At 43.9% G+C, this 15,688-nt stretch overlaps 2 protein-coding genes and 1 long non-coding RNA gene across 3 annotated transcripts; all 3 read right to left on the bottom strand.

Annotated features, from left to right (window-relative positions):
• Window positions 1–6,876: 6,876 nt before the first annotated feature.
• On the bottom strand, window positions 6,877–7,520 carry LOC119366958. The gene is made up of 3 exons (XR_005176147.1): window positions 7,359–7,520; window positions 7,016–7,273; window positions 6,877–6,934 (listed from the first exon to the last, which is right to left on the bottom strand). It is a non-coding gene; the product is annotated as an uncharacterized LOC119366958 (long non-coding RNA).
• A 91-nt stretch (window positions 7,521–7,611) lies between these two features.
• Window positions 7,612–9,622, bottom strand: LOC119366957 (clumping factor A-like). Its single transcript, XM_037632624.1, has 3 exons — window positions 9,481–9,622; window positions 8,934–9,238; window positions 7,612–7,687 (listed from the first exon to the last, which is right to left on the bottom strand). The coding sequence occupies exons 2-3, from the start codon at window positions 9,217–9,219 to the stop codon at window positions 7,653–7,655; spliced, it is 321 nt and encodes a 106-aa protein (XP_037488521.1). The 5' UTR covers window positions 9,220–9,238; window positions 9,481–9,622; the 3' UTR covers window positions 7,612–7,652.
• Window positions 9,623–9,943: 321 nt separating this feature from the next.
• LOC119366956 lies at window positions 9,944–15,188 on the bottom strand. The gene is made up of 3 exons (XM_037632622.1): window positions 14,606–15,188; window positions 14,294–14,512; window positions 9,944–10,293 (listed from the first exon to the last, which is right to left on the bottom strand). The coding sequence occupies exons 1-3, from the start codon at window positions 15,045–15,047 to the stop codon at window positions 10,154–10,156; spliced, it is 801 nt and encodes a 266-aa protein (XP_037488519.1). The 5' UTR covers window positions 15,048–15,188; the 3' UTR covers window positions 9,944–10,153.
• Between the last annotated feature and the right edge of the window lie 500 nt (window positions 15,189–15,688).

Genomic DNA, 15,688 nt, shown 5'->3' with positions numbered 1-15,688 from the left:
GCCGCCGCCGGTCGGGCTTCGCCTGGGCGCGCCCTCTGGCGGCGTCGGGAGGAGGAGGAGGAGGAGGAGAGGAGATGTGGTGAGGTGGCCGGCGGCTAGGGTTCCTCCCCTGCCGCCTGTGGGAGCGCCAGAGGAGGAGGAGTCCGCGGTGCTCCAAAAATTCTCTCTTTTACCAAGCCATTCATAATGTCACATTTTATAGTGATGTTAGTTTGTTTATTGGTAAAACTTGCATTTGTCGAGCTTAATGTTGCGAGTTCAAGTAATGCTGGAAAGATTTTTCTATTCGCTTTGAGAGTGAGAAATTATTAGATGTGGAAGGTGGATATGCATTGGGGGTTAGAAACAAATAAGGGATAAGTGTAGACATTATTCACTTGGCTTACTTTTCCTCCGAATTATTTTGGACTAATAAAATCCCTTGAATTATCAATTTATTTTTCCTAACAAACGAAGCAAGGCGGGAGGTTTGTCGATGCAGTATAAGAAAATCGAGATACTTGGTTAACTAGAGAAAAACTGAATGAAAGCCTACATACATATGGCTAACTAGCATAAGGAGCATCATGTGCCTGCGGCCGAGGCGACATGGTCAGGTGCTCGCCACCCAAAACCACATATCGATATTGCAGAGGACCTCATCGTCAACACTTATCGGCGGCGATCAGGGGTGTGCTGCACTTCGAAGGGACAAAGACTGCGACCTGCAGCGGTGGATGGAAGTGCGAGAGCTCGAGGCAGCCATGAGCAATGAGGTGACAGGCTTTGCACGGATGGGGACGTCGTGCGGCGGCAGAAGACGTTGGGCGTGCGTCAACCACACGGATGGTTTGGGTGAGATCATGCATGGAGGGAGGGGGGATCTCTAGGGCAAGGAGGTTAGGGAAAATGGGGAGGAAAAACCAAGTGTGGGAGATGGGAGGAACGATGTGGGAGGGCTTGATGAAATGGAAGTGGAACAGGAATTTTACTTCTTTTTTATATAGGAGAGATACATAATCATATAAAATAATTCATATGTATTTTTAATTTTGATTCTCATGTTATCGACCCAATTTGCCAACAACCAATTCCCGCATCATCGTGCGCAGTATCCTCTAGTTTCAACAAGAGTCAGTGCTTCCCGTTTCGTACAACATAGCTTTGTGAGTTAGGATTTCAAATTCCAGATACCTCCGATGCTCAGCATAAATGTATAACAGAACTACTTTCCGAAACAGACACAAACAATCTAGAACATATTACATTGCCAGAAATCTTCATATGTCGAGCTTATCTCACAGGTACTTCATAAGCATTTCCATCACTATTCAACATCTATGTTATGTTATAAGTACAATATGAAGAACGAGAAGGAGAAGGCGCATATGGTATTTATAGATGTCAAAAACACACCGAGTAATAATATAAGGTGGTAGTTGGTGTTGTAACTGTATTGCTTATTGATAGGAACATGTGAACTTTTTTTTCGAAACGCGGTCCTTAGGATCCGATTCATTAAGAAGAAGAGAGTTGCCCGGTTAATCAACGGAAAACCGGACGTAAACCATTACAACATGCCCCCAAAAGGGCACCATCAACCCACGCCGACCCCAGGACCGCGGCAGGTACTGGTGAGAGCTCTTCCGGGCATGATCGACATGGTCATCGTCGGTGGCGATCAGGGTGGTGGGCAGGAGCGGCTTGAGGATCTCCGGCGGCGGCTTCCCCTGGAAGGAGGTGGCGAGGAAGGAGCTGGAGAGCCTGCTGAGCGTGGGCGTGCCCAGGAACCCGCTCAGGCTCCGCGACTGCATGCTGCTATATATGTCCATCGACTGCCTGCAACACCAAATCAAATTGAAGGAGATCGCAACTGTCATTACTGAAAGGCAGCAGCACTGAATCCATGTCTAAGTACATTTGCGTTGAACTGCATAAAAAGGATCAACATGAAAAAAAATCTAAGTTAACTCGATCAGTTTCTCATAAAAATAAGAAACAAACAAATGGTACTTATTATCTCTTCGTTCTGATCTTCACTCTATGTCTAAGTACATTTGCGTCCTCAGATGATGAGACCAACCGAAGTTGCCACGTCGGCAGACCTATTCCACCATGGACCCACGTGCACAGACATGTGGCAAACGAACAAAACGTGGCCCACCAGCGGCTGTGAGGCCCGCATGTCGCCCCCTACGCTCGCACACGTCATCAGCAGGGTCGTTTGCTCGTGGGCTCGACTAGTTCGAAACTAACTAATGTGCATAGAGTTATGTTTAGAATCCTAACAATCTCGAAAAAAAAATGTTTAGAATCCTAATTAAGGCTAAATTTTCAAACATCTTGTTCTTTCGATGTGTCAAATCCATATGTTTGTCGCAACAGTACATTACGTAAAAACTGCTTAACAGAAATGTTACCATAATGCTTGATGGGCAGGGTAAAGCGGCTAATGTGGAGGTGAACGCCATGCCAATTTGGGCTCGAATCTATGACGTCCCACCTCTCATGCTCTCGGAGGAGATCGGCTGGAAGCTTGGAGGCCTTAGGTGAAGTTTTGAGGGTAGATACTGATGAGTTTGGCAATATTTTCTCTGAGTTTCTTCGTGTGCATGTAAAACACAATGTAAACACTCCACTCCTGCGTGAGGCTAGTTCCAGGGAATTAGGGGATGATGAGTGGATGGATTTAGAGGTTAAGTATGAGAGGGCACCCAGGTTTTGTATGTACTGTGGGCATATAGGTCATGGTGAGAGGGATTGTAGGCTGCCGGTAGATGATCAAACAGTGAGGTACACAGGTGCCATGAGGGCGTCGCCTTTCAAGAGGAGTAAAAACAAAGGAGGCTTCGTGGCGCCGGATGCGTGCAGTGCGAGGCGCTTCCTACACTTTGGCTCGGAAGTGTATGGGGAAGCGTGGACTGTTCCGGCCAAGCTGGCATGGGAAAGGCTTGGGAAGGACAAGGATTCGGAGGACACCGATCGCTCATAAGAAATGGTAAGGTACAGAAGGATCCCTGATGAAATCCTGCTTGATCCAGGAGTACAAGCGACAATTGCTGCGGTGAGCAAGCTCAAGGTCAGCGATGGCCCAGAACATGGAGGTACCCGAAAAGTGAGCATCGGGGAAAATTCCTTGGTGCCGATGGACATCCCTCCACGGACTGTGGCCTCTACACCAGCAATGGCCGCAGTCATCGCGGACTCTACATCAACACCACCAGCGGGGATTGTGGCCTCTACACCAGCAATGGCTGCGGTCCCCATGCATGGAGGCTACATCAACGCCACCAGCTGGGAATGTGACCGGGACCGACATCAACACTACCCCGGCAGTGCACTCCATCTTGGAGGTGGTGACTCCTCCTTACCCCCTGGGTTTGGACAAGAAGCGGTGCTCAAGGCCACGCCTCCTGTTGCTGCCATCCCATCAGCGGACGGTGGTGATGTAGGCAAGGAGATGGTTGCAGTAGCTGCTGAAGAGGAGGACATCTCGGAGGATCAGGGCGGGGGTACTGGTGGCCGCACTAGCAACCCTACTGCAGCACAAGTGGACAGCGTCAAGGGCAAGATCAAAAAGAGATACATTAATCAGTTCAAAGGAAGAAAGAGTTCAGGGGTGGTGGAGTTGATCCTTGGTAAGAGGGCTGGGTGTAATACTTCTATAACAAGATGCTAAAACCGTTTAGCACTAAGAACGACAAGGAGTGATTCTTGCCGAAGTCACATGGAAAGAGTTTTTGCAAGAATCGGTGTCCCAAAACACCGACGAGCAAAATACATGATGGAGATTCCACACACTCATGTGTTTGGGTTAATCATGTATTCCATGGTATGTAAAACAACCAGATATGTCCAATACTCCCAAGTTGTTGCGAGTATAGATACCAAAGTGATCAAAAGTACTGATCATGGGACAACAGTAAAATAGGTCATTGAGTACTAAAGTAGGTCACAAGTGGAGATCATGAAGAGTTCGTTGTAAAATGTTACGTCGATACAATCTTCATCTTTTCTCCATGCGATTTTTAATTTAAATTGAGGATTTTGTGTAACACACAATATGGTGGCACACTTAGTTGGAAATTGTTCCAAACAAGTTACTGTGGCGAATACTATAACAAAGGCGAAGTATGTTGCCGCTTTAGAAGCGACAAAGACAAAGATGTTGAATCATATAGTTCATTCATGTACTTAGTTTGGTTTCAAGAAGGCTTTGGTCAATGTGACACTATTGCAGATAATTGCTCCATAGCTCAGTCCGAGAGATCAGGTTTCGACCAATGATTCACATATATACAAAGCCAAGTCCGTACAAAATATGAATTTTGTGAAAGCGTGAAAATGCAAGGATATGCAGAGATACACACGGAGTTGAAGTTGTCAGATCCGATGGACATCAGGCTATACCATATGCGAAGCATTTTTTACACCGGTATGCCATAGGTGTAAAGTGCATTAGGATTAACTAGATTATTGACTCTAGTGCAAGTGGGAGTCTGTAGGAGATATGCCCTGGGGGCAATAATAAATGCTACTCCCTCCTTCCTATAATATAAGAGCGTTTTTGACACTACACGCTCTTATATTATGGGATGGAGGGAGTATTATTTAATTATCTTCATGTTCATAATTATGTTTATGTTCCATGCTATAACTGCTATTGTTCTCGAGTCTGCAATAACACGAGGCTTGGAGGAAGACTCATATGCACGTGTGGAATAATAAACAGTAAAATATATTCCTAGTCTCGCCTCTAAGACTAGCTCATGTGTTGCATGATGGTTCTATTTTTCTGACCATGGGCATGACTATGCCGACAACTTTGAGGGCACAATATTAGAAGTACACCTGATTCGTCATAAGTTTATGGTTAATAACACAGAGATGGTTAATGTTTGCATGATTTCTTGGACCATGAGAGTATCGAGTTTCTTCATGCTTGATTCATGAACTTTGGGGTTTGTTAAACGTCATCCGTAACTATATGGCTATTACGGCGGCTTACGGGTTCATGGGAAAGTATGTCAAGTAACTTGATAGCTCAAGATTGAGATTTGCTCCTCCGACGATGGAGAGATATCTCTGGGTCCTCTCGATGTTACAGTATCCATCATCGTCTGGCCAGACACAGGGTGATTTGATCACAGAGATGCCGAAACACGGTAACGAGAAAAGAGAATAATACCGGTAATGAGGTAACTGTCATAGTGGACAAGTAGTTGATCCACGAGGATGCTAACATGTCTCACTTCGTGTATTTGTAACATATCACAAAGCAACACGAATAGCACATGGCAACTGGAGGTTCACTTGAATATTCATTCATGTGGGTATGGGGTCAATATGGGTGTCCACGGCTCCGATGTTGATCATTGATTAGAAAGTGTTCCGGTCATGTCTATGCTTCAACGAACCTATAGGGTCACAAGCTTAAGGGTCATCTATCTGCTGAATACTAGACAGGGAGTCTGAGAGAAAGTCTTTGGAAAAAGTTTCGGAGACAGCGGAAAAGTTCCGAAGAGAGAGGTCACCGGATGAGTTCCGGTGAAACTGAAAAGTTGTTTCGGAGGATACCTTAAAGTCAAATTGGTTTTGACACATGCCTGATAATTCTTGAAGGGTGCCAGAATCATTCTGGAAACTTACTGGAATTTTTCAGGATGAAAACCGAAAATGTTCCGGAGCTGTCGGAATCACTTCATATGCTTCTCGCAGATGAAAATCACTAAACTGGAATTGTTCCGAAACGCGTTGAAAATTATTTTAGTAGGTACTGGAAATGTTCGAAGCCCACATAAATATTTTCAGTTCGAACGGACGCTGAAAAATGTCGTCGTGAATAGTGAAAAACACTAATCGGTTGCTTTTTGGGAAATATCTAAAGGGGATCTTTCCAAAAGATCTAGGGATTACATGGAAGGGCGGGAACCTCTTTTTTTTTGGGGGGGGGGGGGCACAAGGGGTGGGACGTTCATGGGTACAGCTCATCCATGCGGTCCCACTTGTCCCTTGGTTTCACTCTTTAGGTCTTTGGGAAGGACTCCATTTCATGTGGGTTTTGGGTTTTCTTGTAAAACCACCCTACCCCTTGGGTTTCCTATAAACAGAGGAGGTGAGGGATGCCATCTCTTCACTCTTACTCTCATAAAAAGGCCATGCATGATCTGGCTCTCTCTCTCCCTCCCAGCGAAATAGTTTTGTAGAGCCGAAAGGCTGTCTGGGTTCCGGCAGAAACTAGTCTGGAAGGCGAAGCCCTGCCAGATAGATGACACCGTATATGTGCAACTCTGTAGAGAGATTGTAGTTTCGGTCTTAGTTCGAGAGTGCCTCCCGAAGGGCTGTCCGTGTGACCATCCGAGTTTCGAAGGTCCTCCCGAAGGGCTATCCGAGTGACCGTCTGAGTTTTGAAGGTCCTCCCAAAGGGCTGTCCGCGACACCATCCGAGGGACTGTTTGACCGCCTCCCGGAGGGCTGTCCAAGGGGCAAACGAGGGAATACATCCTCGCGGTTGGGAGGTTGTAAATCCTAGCTGCAGGGATCTGCACCGCCAATCGTCATCGACTCTACTTCCGCTGTGCCACGAGTCGGTAACGAAAAATATCAAACTTTGTATGTAGTCTCCGTAGTGGTCCTGGGCTAGTGCATAGGTCGGAATTTTTGTTTTCTGTTGCGTTACCCTACATTAAAACAAACAGAATTGAAGGCTTAGCAAACAGCGCATAGTTCACACATGGTTCATGATTTCGATCATCGTTCCACTACATAAACATCATGACAGATAGATCACTACCAAAAGAAATGCATACTGCCTCCCCAACCCAGCACACCTGGCTAGAGTACATGCAACAACTAAACATAACTAGACATGAAACCATAACTAGACATAGGTATATATACATGCCCTTCTGGAACACCTTGGCATACTCCTCCTTAAATGCTGCCTTGTAGACACCTGCAGATGTACATACTTACTTAGACCAGGCAATAAAATATCAATCCTTCTACAAATTAAACACACGGTGCATATACGAACCTTCTTAGATCTTGTGAACGGTGAATTCTGGTTTCCCATTGCGAGCTCGAAGGGAGAAAACACATATTTCCCCTTTTGTCATCTTTGCTTTCTTTGCAAAGTCACTCCAGTTAGTGTTATGGTGGCCCTATTGTCCACACCATTAATAAGGCGAACCTGTCTTGCACACCGTCCAGATGATAGCTTGATCTTTACCCCATCGACTGGAGTGGTAATGAAATCCACCAGATACTTCTTAGTGAAGAAAGCAGAGAAGTACTAAAAAATACACCAGAGCTATAGTCACATGGTATGATAGACTGATACGCTGATGCAAATGTAAATACATTCAAGAATTCCAAACCATTCTCTGCCCGGGCTTGGCAAAAGTCTTGTTTATTTCACAGACGTAGTGGCATATAGCAGGCTTAACTGACTGAACATAGTGGCTGAGACGCTTCCGAGCACACGTTGACATCTTAAACTTCTTTGAATACATCCATCTACCATTAGAGTCTGGATTATATATAGCCTGGAAACAAAACTAAACAGGTTAATTTGATTCAGCCATCAAACATCAGAACCAATTAATCATGAGCAGGCAACACTTACGAACTGTGTAGTGTTTAGGACAGTCATAGACGGACATGCATAGCATCTAAGGCTTCTTTTCCTTCATCTGCCTACACACTCCTACATAATTGAACACGCCAAGAAAGTATAAGTTCAAATGATTACAGTAACTGTCACGGTTATATCTTATAGTGCTTGCATAACCTAGCCAATGCAAATTAGGCTCTGAATTTAGGGAAGCAATCCAAACAAAAATAACCCAAGACTAGATAGTTTCATCATTGCTGAACAAATAAAATAGCGAGATGATGTTCCGCTTATGGTGTTATTGATCATATGGAGATGTATGAGATCATGGCGGCGCCGGTTGATCATTCGTCACCTTGACGATGCTATACATATGTCACCCAAACAATAAAAGACTTACTATACATATACATACGTCCTCCAATTTCCATTAATTCTAATAAATAATCTTCAGCTAAGAACAGAGTTGGGGCCAACCAAAATTACGCAATTAATCAAAGCATAAACCTAAGAATAGGTCACAAAGTTACATAGTGCTCAAGGAATGTTCATCCCACTACTTTTACAGCCTAAGAACATTCTCTGTAGTCTACACTCCTCCATTTGTTGCCTATTCCAGCAAGTAGATGGCCTGAGGGTTGAATATGAATATATGTAGCTAAAAAGACAGAGCGTTCACACGAAAGTGCCATGGATCAAGAGGCCTCTAAAAATATGAAAGAGGAAAACTATACAATAAATGCGATGAAAGGCAGGAAAACTGATACTTCCATCACACACTATATCACAAATTGAGATCATATAACCACCATTAGCAAATCAGACTTAAAATCGTGTCAAGCAGTTCGGTCATAAATATCTTTAATATCAGGTTCTGAGAATAACAATAGGCTAATAACCACACCAGAGTACTGCATGCCTTTATTTTACTTTATATGAACTGAATTTCTCTGAAATCCTCATAATTCATGTCAGAGGTTCTGCCTTGAAAGTGAAAGGTTTCAGTTCTAGGATTTGTGTCTCTAAATACATGAAATGAAGCTCTAGGATTTGTACAAAGCAAGTGAAAAACGGGAACAATGATGTTTATGAACCGATCCCATGGGGAGGAGGTGCCAGGACTAGGTTTAGCAATCATGATCACTTGGATGGGATATATGCTTGTGTTTAGTTTAGATCGTTCTGCTCCTATTGCTTACAGTGACATTCTTTTTCATCAGAGATGCATACTGAACCTTCGGCATAATCAATTCAGGTGAACTTGCCTTTATAGTACCTTACACATCAACAAGACACAGATTAGAAGATATTTAACTGAGATGCATGTGTAAAAAGGTACCTTTAGCAGAGGTGGTCTGTGCACCTTCATCAGAGTTGGTGTATGAGTCTTTGTCAGAGCTGGTGTATACGCCTTCATCAGAGCTGGTGTCCCCGCCTTCATCGGAACTCATGTACCTTCCTTCATCAGAGCTGATGTACATCACTTCATCGGAGCTCATACACACTCCTTTGTCGGAGGAGCTATCAGCACATGCATCTGAGCTGTTGTTCGAGTGTTCATCGGAGCTGTTGTCAGTGCTTCCATCGGAGCTGATATCCACAGGATCGGTTCGAGATCCCCTCATGTTCCCCCGTCGCAGGAACCTACGAAATCATGGATCTTCAATCAAAACAATGACACCATTGGAATAACCACGGCGATTTACTTCCCTATGGGTACCTCCCTAGATAAAAAAGATTACAGCACAAGATCTATAATGCCTAAAAAAGGAGACAAGAGGGGTGGAAATCGCCACAAAAATAGGGAAGATGCAAGTTCCAGATAAATCAAAGGTAAATCCATACATGTAGACAAATCCAAAATCAGAAGAAGGAAGAAATCGCACCGGTCGGCGGCTCTGGAAACGCCTCTGACGCCGAACTGAAGAGACGAGGAAGAAAGGGGATAGACAAACTCGGTGGATCAGCTCGCTGCCGCTTCATATTCAGCTCCTCACGGGCCTATTCGTGGGCTGGGCTAAATAACATATGGGCCATCCAAATACTTATCTCCATATACGCGGAACAGAAAGGTGTTTCTTTTCCTTTGCCTAAAAAACAAAAATTTGCAAGGCACGATTTTGTTTTCCCATTTACTATTACTTTTACTTGAATTTCTCTTTTTTTTCCAACCGGGCTCTCAACCCCTTTCCATTAATTTCGCAATCAACGAAAATACATCAGTCTGTATCCAGATGTTCTTAGTGCCCAAACCACTACAACTAACAGGATGAAAGATATAAGCTTTTTGAGATCAAATGAAGCTGAAAGGGGAGAGCGAGCTGGCGCACCATCAGAAAACCCACCGCAGGATGATCCTGGAACGGACCACCCGCCATGGGACGAAAACCTGATGACACTCACAAACCGCAGCCCAAAAACGACAGGAGAGGAAATCCCAGGATGAGGCAAGTTAAACAACATCTGCGACTAGGCTAACCGTAACCAGAAGACATAAAACCAGCGGGCATCAAACCCCAGTGGGAGGCGGCAAGCAAAAGGACCGAGCGCTGAGCACTGCTAACCAATCTGGATCCCTTCTCTGTCACCCAAAAGGGATCTGCCTCGAGGGAGGGACCTGTCCGCCAGCGCAGCAGCCGCGTGAGCCAACCTCTTCACTCCAGCCTGGAGCTTCGCCCTTTCTTCTTCCTTTAGCAAACCTGCCCAGTACAGCAAAAACGAGCATGCAGTGAAAACAGCCTCAAGAGGAGAACGAACCATATGATTATCAAATGTGACTTTATTGCGGAGGGTCCAAATCCCCCAGCATATTGCAGCAATAATCATCATGTAAAACTGTTTCCCATCCGGAAAGAACTTATAAAGCCAAGTTAAGCTTTGCCACAGAGAGCGAGGGCAACATGAAACCCCGGCCGTCATGCCCAACACCCCCCAAACCGACCGAGCAAGCGAACAGGTAAAGAACAAATGATTTGCTGTCTCGACTTCATTACAGAAGGAGCACACAGGATTTCCAGGCCAGTTTCTAATGCGCATATTATCACGAGTGAGAACTGCGTTCTGAAACAGCTGCCAAAGGAAAATCTTAATTTTCAGCGGAATAGGTGCTTTCCATACCATCCTATAGTTAGGACCTGAAAGATTTCTTTCCAACCATACATATACGGATTTAGTAGTAAACTTCCCTTTACTATCAAAATCCCACAAGATTCTATCTAGGGAGTCATTCAACGACAGTTTCTTAGCCTCCATAACCATCCAAGCCCACTGCTCACCCAACACCCCAACCAGTCTACGTCTAAAGCCCAGCTCATAGTTGTTAGTCACCCAAGATGCAACCGTGCATTTCTGCTCCTGGCAAATACCAAATAGATCAGGAAAGTGATCTTTCAACGCAATATTCTCAGCCCACGGATCATACCAGATCCTAGCCAGGTTTCCACTTTTGATTTTAACTTTTCTTCCTGCCATATAAGAATCCTTGACCTTCATAATTGCTTTCCAGCAGGGAGAGTCTGAAAAGCGGCTCCGAATGGTAGCCACTGTTTTGTTCCTGAAGTATCTAGCTCTTACAGTACGCTGCCATAGCCCATCACTTGTTTCTAACTTCCACCACCACTTAACAAGTAGGGCAATATTTTGTTTATGAAGATCTTTAATCCCTAATCCCCCAATCCTTTTCGATCAACATATCCTCGTCCACTTAACCATATGGTATCCATGTTTCTTATTTTTCCTCCTCCAAAAGAAACGTCTGCGATGTTTATCCAGCTTCTCAATAAAGGTCTTATTAAAAAGGAACATTGACATGAGGAAAGAGGGAATTCCATCCAAACTGGACCCTAGCAACGTTAGTCTAGCTCCAGAAGATGCTGCATATGCTACCCAGGCATCAAGTTTTTTGATCATTTTTCCGTCAAGGAAATCTAGATCCGCATTCTTGAGGGTAGAATAAGTAACAGGGACTCCCAGATATTTCATGGGAAGTGTGCCCACTTGACACCCAAACATGTTGGCATACACCAAATCAGTATCATTATCCCCCCGATACTAAATATTTCACTCTTCTCAAAATTGATCTTAAGCCCAGACATAAGTTCGAAGAGATAAAGCAAGAGCTTGATATTCACAGCTTTGTCAATATCATGCTCAAAACAAAGTACTGTGTCATCCGCGTATTGCAGGATGCAAACCCCATTCTCAATAAGATCAGCAGCTAAACCTTTAATGAGGCCATTTTTTTGTGCTGTAAGTACCATTTTGGTCAGACAGTCAGCCACAATATTAAACAGGAAAGGGGAGTGAGGATCCCCCTGCCTCACCCCCTTAGCACTTTGGATGTAAGGTCCCACTTCATCATTGATCTTGACACTAACTGTGCCATTCTTCAGTATTTGCGAGACCCACCCACACCACTTAGAATTAAAACCACGTTTCCTATGACAGTCAAGCAAAAAGTCCCAATTGACTTTGTCATATGCTTTTTCAAAGTCAAGTTTCAAAACCACTCCCACCTGCCTTCTGAAATGAGTATAATGTAAAATTTCATGGAGAGATAGGATTCCATCCACTATGTGTCTCCCCTTAATAAAAGCATTCTGGTGAATACTAAACAGCTTGTGTGCATATTTGCTAGCTCTAATATCCATGGCTTTTGTAAGTAGTTTGTAGGGGCAGCGCAATAGACAAATGGGTCTATATTGTTGGATCCTACTAGCATCAGTTGACTTAGGCAACAAGGTTATGATGCCATAGTTAAGTCATTGTACATCTAGCTTGCCATCATGAAACCAATCAAATAAGCATAGAAGGTCTTGGGCTACTACCTCCCAGCAGTGTTGATAGAATTCTATAGGAATATCATCTGGACCAGGGGCACGGTTAGAATTCATGCTAAACAAAGCTTTCTTGATATCTTCTAACGAAAAAGGTCGAGTTAATTCCTCATTATCACTAGGAGTAATCATCTCATCCTGAGACCATAGAGCAGCATCTATCTGACATAAATTGCCAGGAGCTGGACCAAATAAGGATTTATAGTATTCAGTAGCATGGACTAGAAGGTTTTTAGTGCCCTCAATAATAGTGGACCCACACTCCAGGGAGATCATGGAGTTTTTCCTACGACGGCCATTGGCTACTTTATGGAAGAAACCAGTGTTATTGTCTCCTTTCAGAAGCCACCTCTCATTAGAGAATTGATGCCAGTGTAGTTCTTCTTCCACATACATCTTATTAAGCTCCACTAGAATATCCAACTTCCTAGTGTAGGCATCCCCACATAAACCATCAGTCTCTTCCAGTTTTTCAAGCTCCTGCAACTCGAGCTTGATAATTTTTCTCCTGATCTTATTGTGACCAAACAAATTAGATCCCCAGCCCTTCAAAAACTTCTTAATCCTCTTAAGTTTAATATTCAAGGAGTCAATGGGGTTTGAAGTGTATACAGGCCTCGACCAGATCTCAGAAACCAGAGGGAAGAATTCTGGATTACTGAGCCAAGCATTATCAAATTTAAAACACCTGCTACCTGGTGTTCTAGAGGAGGCACTCCCACCATCCACTAACAAAGGGTTGTGATCTGATATATCCTTGACCAACTTATGTACAGAAGCAAGAGGGTATAGATCCTCCCACTCAGGAGACATGAGAACTCTATCTAGCTTTTCCAAAGTTGGGATTTCTTGTTTATTTGACCAGGTGTAACACCCACCAGTCATACAAATCTCTCTCAACCCAAGTAGATGAATAACAGAATTAAACACCTCCGAGAAGTGGGACATAGATGTTTTTTGTTCTTCTCCCCACCATGCCGAATGATATTAAAATCTCCCCCAACTAGATAAGGAATATTACTGCTGTGACACATAGATGACAGTTCAGCAATGAATTCAGGCTTCTGTTCATCATGTGCAGCACCATACACAGTCATCAAGGCCCAGCTACAATTTTTGTTCTTATCGAACAGGTTCAGCTGCAGGATATATTTACCACACTTAGTCGTAAGGATATCAAATTTTTCCTTGTTAAGCCCACAAAGAATGCCACCAGATTTCCCCCTTTGAAGGGATCCATTCCCAATGAAACTTCTGATAAGGGTCAATTTGCCTAAAGAAAGCAGGAGTATACGACTTCTTCATAGTTTCCTGAAGTCCAATAAAATCCAATTCATTGGCACTTATCATGTCAATGAGGCAGGTGGACATGCCTTTTTTACCCACTCCCCTACAATTCCAAAAAACCCCTTTCATTTATACCGATCGGGTTTATCTTTCACTCTGGTAGGTCTGCCAGGTTCCATAGCAGCCTTACCCACCCCCTTTTTCTGTTGACTTCTAGTCACAGGCCCGCTGGATTTATTGGGAGATAAAACCACCACCGATTTCTTACGGTGATACTTCTTTTTCTTGTTTTTAGATTGAACCAGGATGAATGGTTCTTCAATATCTCCACTATCAACGTCCCATGTTAAAGAGAGGGGCACATCATTGCCAAACCCATCACTGACAGTTATTTTTTGCGAATTACTATCAATGTTTTTATCCTGCAACAGACATCTAGAAAGTTCTAATTCACGTAAAATATCAACAGTAGCAAAGTCATCATCAGGTATTTGTACCCCCATCAAAGATGCACGCAGTATAATGGCAGAGTCAGATAAAGCATGAAATTGATTTTTTGAGCTGGGCATATTCGTACCTTCCAAATTGCGCTTCTTCATTCTGTTGGTGGCCACATCTCCCACCTTCTCCAACTTCTGCTTCTGTCTGCGCGAGATATCTTCTCCCTGACTCATGCAGTCATGAATTGGGGATCCAGAGGGAGATTCAACTGTATAGACACTGCAGTTTTCTCCTCCTTCCATGAAACCCTCTTCGAGAGGCACAATGTGAGGCAGGGAGGGCCAAACCACATAGTCTGACAAGGGAGGAAAAGCATTCCCATAAGTATTCACATTGTGACACATAAACAGAGGTGAGGGTGGAACAGGAGTAATCATTCCCCAAGCACCTTGATGCACACTGATCTCATTACTGGGAGATTCAGTCATCTCTTCCACTTTCAAATCCTCAGAGACATTCTCACATGATTTTTTATCAGATTGAGATCCACAATAAGACATTTTTTCAGCCGCATGTTCTCTGGCCATAGTCTCAATCAGAAGCTCTGTGTTGTTACCTTCCTCACTCTCATCTTCTTCTTCACTCTCAGCCACTGCCGGAAGCCTCTGCATACCCTTACCATAGTTCTGAGAGGAAAAATTACCAGTCACGGATGTATTCGTCTCCCCCTGCCCCATGGAAGAAGCAGGATATGAGTCCATCCTCGCTTTCTTGGGGAAGGAAGGAGATGCACTGCTATCCACAGCAGTATAGGACTGACTTTTCTCAGCACCCACAGTCACAACTTTTTCAACTTCATAGAAAAAATCATAATACTGTTCTCCCAGCATTCCTTCAGCTGAAGGGGGAATTTTCTCAACCTCTCTACAACCGAGAAGGATTCTAGCATATTCAGGTTTATGAACGGTCGATTCATCAACTTCTAAAGTAATCCCAACTAGAGCTCCAGCATAAGCTATATGTTCAGTGCATCTTTTCTCTATGGGAATGTTGAGAACCCTAACCCATGCTTTCTCCATAATGCCTTTGGCTCCAATAGAAGCAGTCCAAGGAGTAATACATACAACAATGTTCCCTTCCTTCAGAGGCAAGCGTTTACCATAACAACATGCCCTTTCTACTTCACTAGCATTAGGGAATCGCATCACATACTGAGCAGGGCCAATAGAGCGGGCCGTACAGCGCCATTTCTTTTTCCCAGGTTTTTTGGCAAATATAGCATTAAATTCCTGCTCAATGTCTTTAACAGTAGCATCACCCTCCACTATAGTAATCACCACATTATTAGTTTTCTCTGCACTATGTTTAGCAGCACACATATCAGGAATATAGAAGAATCCCTGACCAGGCGACTGAAACCCACACATGAGAGGAATGCATTCCCAAGGCCTCAGAACTTGGCAAAGCTGAGCCATATGACCTAATTTGTTGCATTTTTCGCAGCGAATAGTAGGACAGCGAGGAGCGAAAT

Source organism: Triticum dicoccoides, chromosome 2B, assembly GCF_002162155.2.
Source record: "Triticum dicoccoides isolate Atlit2015 ecotype Zavitan chromosome 2B, WEW_v2.0, whole genome shotgun sequence".
NCBI classification, from domain to species: domain Eukaryota; kingdom Viridiplantae; phylum Streptophyta; class Magnoliopsida; order Poales; family Poaceae; genus Triticum; species Triticum dicoccoides.
The sequence above is the reverse complement of the archived record's forward strand: the minus strand, read 5'-3'. Positions and strand labels throughout refer to the sequence as shown.